This window comes from Histoplasma capsulatum, genomic scaffold, assembly GCF_000149585.1.
Source record: "Histoplasma capsulatum NAm1 scaffold_7 genomic scaffold, whole genome shotgun sequence".
Taxonomy (NCBI): Eukaryota; Fungi; Ascomycota; class Eurotiomycetes; order Onygenales; family Ajellomycetaceae; genus Histoplasma; species Histoplasma mississippiense.
In genome coordinates, this window is record NW_001813976.1 from 2,053,271 (window position 1) to 2,057,185 (window position 3,915).

Genomic DNA, 3,915 nt, shown 5'->3' on the forward strand with positions numbered 1-3,915 from the left:
GGTGGTTTGTGAGTCTCTTCGACTGGGATGCTGTGAGGTCTTCGGAAGCATTTCGGTGGTTGGATTGGATGTATATGATATTTTTCAGCGAGTCTGGATCCATTGTAATAGTGTAATAGGATAACTAGTACTATGGCCACTAGGTTATCCATAGCAAAAAGCTAACGTAACCATTTGTTAAATGATACTCGTGGGCGTGGCCACCCAACCCACCATCTAACAATAGTTGGATAAACGCCTAGGGAATAGTTTTTTGTCAGCTCCGTCATAGATCGCGTCTTAGTATCCGGCCGGAAAAACTTTTCACCAACCATCTCATCTAGTGTGGGGTAACTATATAATTGTTGATGAAGTTGCTACGTATGCTCTGTTTTCTGTGATACGCCGAATATACGCACGCCGTGTGGCTCGGGTTTGGACCCATGAAGGGGGAATTTTTGGGTGGGCGGGGCAACTTGCCGTCCAATGCATTGAATTGCTTTGACGATTGCTGTAGAGCAAGGCGGGGAGAATAAGCATATTTGCCCCTGCCTCCTCCCATCATTATGGTCAATATACAGCGCGGTAAATGAAGTCCGCAGGGAGCTTCTCAGAACAACAGTACCACGATAGGCTGGAGGGGCCCTCTCATACGCAAAAGGCCAAACGGCCCAACGCTGACCCCCTCGGGATCCCATTTCCCCACATGAAAACACAGCTGCGGATGCCAGGTTGCTAAAGAACTAGAGAACGCCTCACTTCGTTTAAGAAGAGGAGGTGGCGAGAGACTACAGCTGGTCTGATCAAACTCCTCAAGCAATTAACAAATCTTGTATACATTCCAAAAAGGAAAGAAAAGATAAAGAAATTTGGGTGTTTCGGGGTGAAGTTATGGCCCCTGCTTTTGACTTCATCGTGGTTGGCAGTAAGATTACCAATCCAAGCCTCTGGTAACAATTTGAGCTGAAATCGGGAAACGTAGGTGGCCCGGCTGGCAGCGCTGTTGCATCTGGGGCTTGTTCGTGCTCGTGCGAATCCAACAGCCCTGCTTCTCGAAGCAGGCGATAATCTCGAGGATAGGAACCTACGCGTCGATGGGCAACGATGGCTGACCTTTCAAAATAAGAATATGAACTGGGGTTATCAAACTGTACCCCAGGAGTACTGCAATAACAGCGAACTCGATTACTCTCGTGGACGCGGGGTCGGAGGCTCCAGCGCCATCAACTTTGGTGTCTACAGCCTTGGTGCCCGGGATGACTACGACAAATGGGCGAAGATCGTAGGTGATGATGCCTTTAACTGGGATCACATCCACGCCCGATTTAAGGAGCTTGAGACGTTCCACGGTGAGGTTCCAGCCGGAGTTGATAAAAAATACGCTGTTCCAAAAGCTGCGGACCATGGCACAACGGGTCCCCTCCACGTCGGAAATGCTGCAGAATGGGAGAAGGACCTTGTGCCCACGCTTGACATTTTTGAACAGGCTGGATTTCCACTCAACCCAGACCACAACTCTGGTAATCCAATTGGGATGTCTGTGCTGATCAATTCGGCACATAAGGGTCTGCGATCCACCGCAAAAGATTTATTACAACGCCAGGCACAGAACCTGACAATAATGGCTAATTCACCTGTCCAGCGTCTCCTTATAGAGGACAAAAAGGCAGTAGGAGTAGTGGCAAATGGCACCCGATGTAAGAACCTGCTCTGTAGAATGCTTGGTTCCCAAATAAACACAGCTATGCTATGGACCAGCTCATGAGCAAACGTTAGCTAGACCTGGCCTCGAAATAGGTCATCCTCTCAGCAGGTGCACTGGACACGCCGAAGATTCTGATGCACTCAGGTATCGGCCCTGGAACAATGGAAGCGCGATGCCACGGGCCCGTGGTCCAAATTCTCCTGCGAATGCGGCATAGGCTGGTTCAAGATCGACGGACTCACGCAGACGAAGGAGTTCGAAGACCTCCCCTCTGAGGAGCAGGAGTACCTTCAAGAAGTAACCGTCCCGCATTTCGAAATCTTCACTCACTTTCCCATCCATTGGTTCGTCCCGGATTTCCCAGACTCGGCTCTTGATTATACCTGTCTGCTTGTTTTCCTGTACAACGCCCAGGCCCGTGGCGAGGTTACATTGCAATCTTCGGATCCAAACGAGCCTCTGCGCATGGATCCAAAATTCCTCTCCCACCCCTCTGATCGTCGTGCTGCAATTGATTTCACTCCGTGATGCATTCCGCATTGCAAAACATCCTGCTTATATCAAGGATAAGTTGGCGGAGTTAGCTGCGCCCAAATCCAACTCTGACGAGGATCTCTTGGAATATTGGAAGCAGAATATCTCGTCCAGCTGGCATATAATATGCACCGCCAAGATGGGCAAGGCTCGAGATGCCGATGCAGTTGTCGATTGTGATTACCGCGTCATGGGTATCGATGGTCTTCGCGTGGCAGATATGAGGGTGATCCCTGTGTTAGTGAGCGGGCATATCCAAGCCGCAGAGTATGTGACTGGTGATGCTTGCGCGGAAAAACTCATCAAAGAATATAATCTTGCATGAGAAGTCAATGAAAATATATTGGCTAAGGTGGGGTTAGCTCCGCTTGTTACTTCCATCGGTAATGAGCTGTGTGGTTATTGATCGACACTGAGCTAGGAGCTACATCTCTCGGGCCGAGCTCCTGGATACGTTAGATATTCATACTGTCACCATTGTTTATTATGCAGAAAGAATGTCGTTGGTCGTAGGGCCAATAAATGGCGCAAAGAAGCGCTACAAACGTATTTATAAAAACAGAACCAATCTGATCAAGCTGTTATGTAAAACTTCATTTACGCATATGGCACGACAAAAGAAACCTAAAAGTTTTAATATGGGCATCTTCATGTTTCCCTTTTGACTTCTGTGTATGCTCTTTCTAGCTCGAACCCTTTAAAAAATGAAAATAAAATTCATAAACGAAGAACGTGTATTTGCGTTTATGTACGCAGGTTTGGAACTTAAAGTCCTTTCACGTACTAAAATTCAAATGGAAATCTCAATACTGGAGTTCAAATGAATCTGACCCTCACAGCAAAAGTTATGGGACCTTGATGCCTAACTTAACAGCTAAGCTTTACGGATCAAACCTCTAAATTGACCCCGACATGTTTGGAGGGCTTGGTATCTGATTGGTACCATGTTATCGCGCGTGTTAGGACTTTTGTTCCACGCCTCTGTATAGACAGACGTATTAGACTAAGGTGTTGAAAGTATTTTCCAATCTCTTGCTCCAAGCACATTATGTCATTCCCTCGAAAATAATCTGCTCCAGAACCTTGCGTTCTCCACTCTCCTCCACCAATCCCCTGAACACACCATTTTCAATCTTCATCAAATCCTTAGGAGTCCCAAATTCCACAGCCTTACCAGAATCCATGACCAAGATACGGTCAAAATCGGCAATAGTGCTGAGTCGATGTGCGATGACGAGTAATGTTGATGAGTTGCGTCCAAACTCAGAGCGGATGGAACGCTGGATTAACGCGTCAGTGGCCATGTCAACCGCTGATGTGGCTTCATCGAGGACCATGATTTTCGGTTGTGAAACAATTGCACGGGCAAGGCAGAGGAGTTGCCGCTGGCCTTGAGAAAGGTTCAGCCCACCCTCGGAGATGGTGGACTCTAGCTTGTTAAAGATGTTTGCGTTAGCTGTGGCTGCAGCAGTTGAGCTGGATTCTCCACTGATTAGTGTTGGAGTGGTCGACCCTGTGCTGGTTTGAGGAGGCGATGAGGATGAGCAGGGCTGAGTTGGCGTGGCTGTTTCGTCGATGGAGTTGGAAACAAGATGCACACGTTCTAAAGCGTCGCGCAGCTGACGGTCGCTAAATTCATCAAACGGATCTAGGAATTGACCTGATCGTTCCGGAAAATAAAACAGGGTCCTGGTGGG

The 3,915-nt window shown here is 47.9% G+C and overlaps 3 protein-coding genes across 3 annotated transcripts in view; 1 reads left to right on the forward strand and 2 right to left on the reverse strand.

Annotated features, from left to right (window-relative positions):
• HCAG_06235 (predicted protein) overlaps positions 1-544 on the reverse strand; it is a gene marked incomplete at both ends in the record, with an annotated part of 3,409 nt that extends 2,865 nt beyond the window's left edge. Inside the window, 2 exons of the mRNA XM_001538580.1 lie at positions 167-216; positions 399-544. Of these exons, the coding sequence (XP_001538630.1) occupies positions 167-216; positions 399-544 (196 nt within the window). The remainder of the gene's footprint in view (positions 1-166; positions 217-398) is intronic.
• A 326-nt stretch (positions 545-870) lies between these two features.
• On the forward strand, positions 871-2,543 carry HCAG_06236 (conserved hypothetical protein; the record flags this gene model as incomplete). The annotated part of the gene is made up of 4 exons (XM_001538581.1): positions 871-904; positions 1,023-1,676; positions 1,902-2,028; positions 2,099-2,543. 4 exons carry the CDS (start codon positions 871-873, stop codon positions 2,541-2,543), a joined length of 1,260 nt encoding a protein of 419 aa, XP_001538631.1.
• A 721-nt stretch (positions 2,544-3,264) lies between these two features.
• The window catches only part of HCAG_06237 (hypothetical protein), a gene marked incomplete at both ends in the record, with an annotated part of 4,970 nt that continues 4,319 nt past the window's right edge, over positions 3,265-3,915 (reverse strand). Inside the window, one exon of the mRNA XM_001538582.1 lies at positions 3,265-3,821. Coding sequence (XP_001538632.1) covers positions 3,265-3,821 — 557 coding nt within the window. The remainder of the gene's footprint in view (positions 3,822-3,915) is intronic.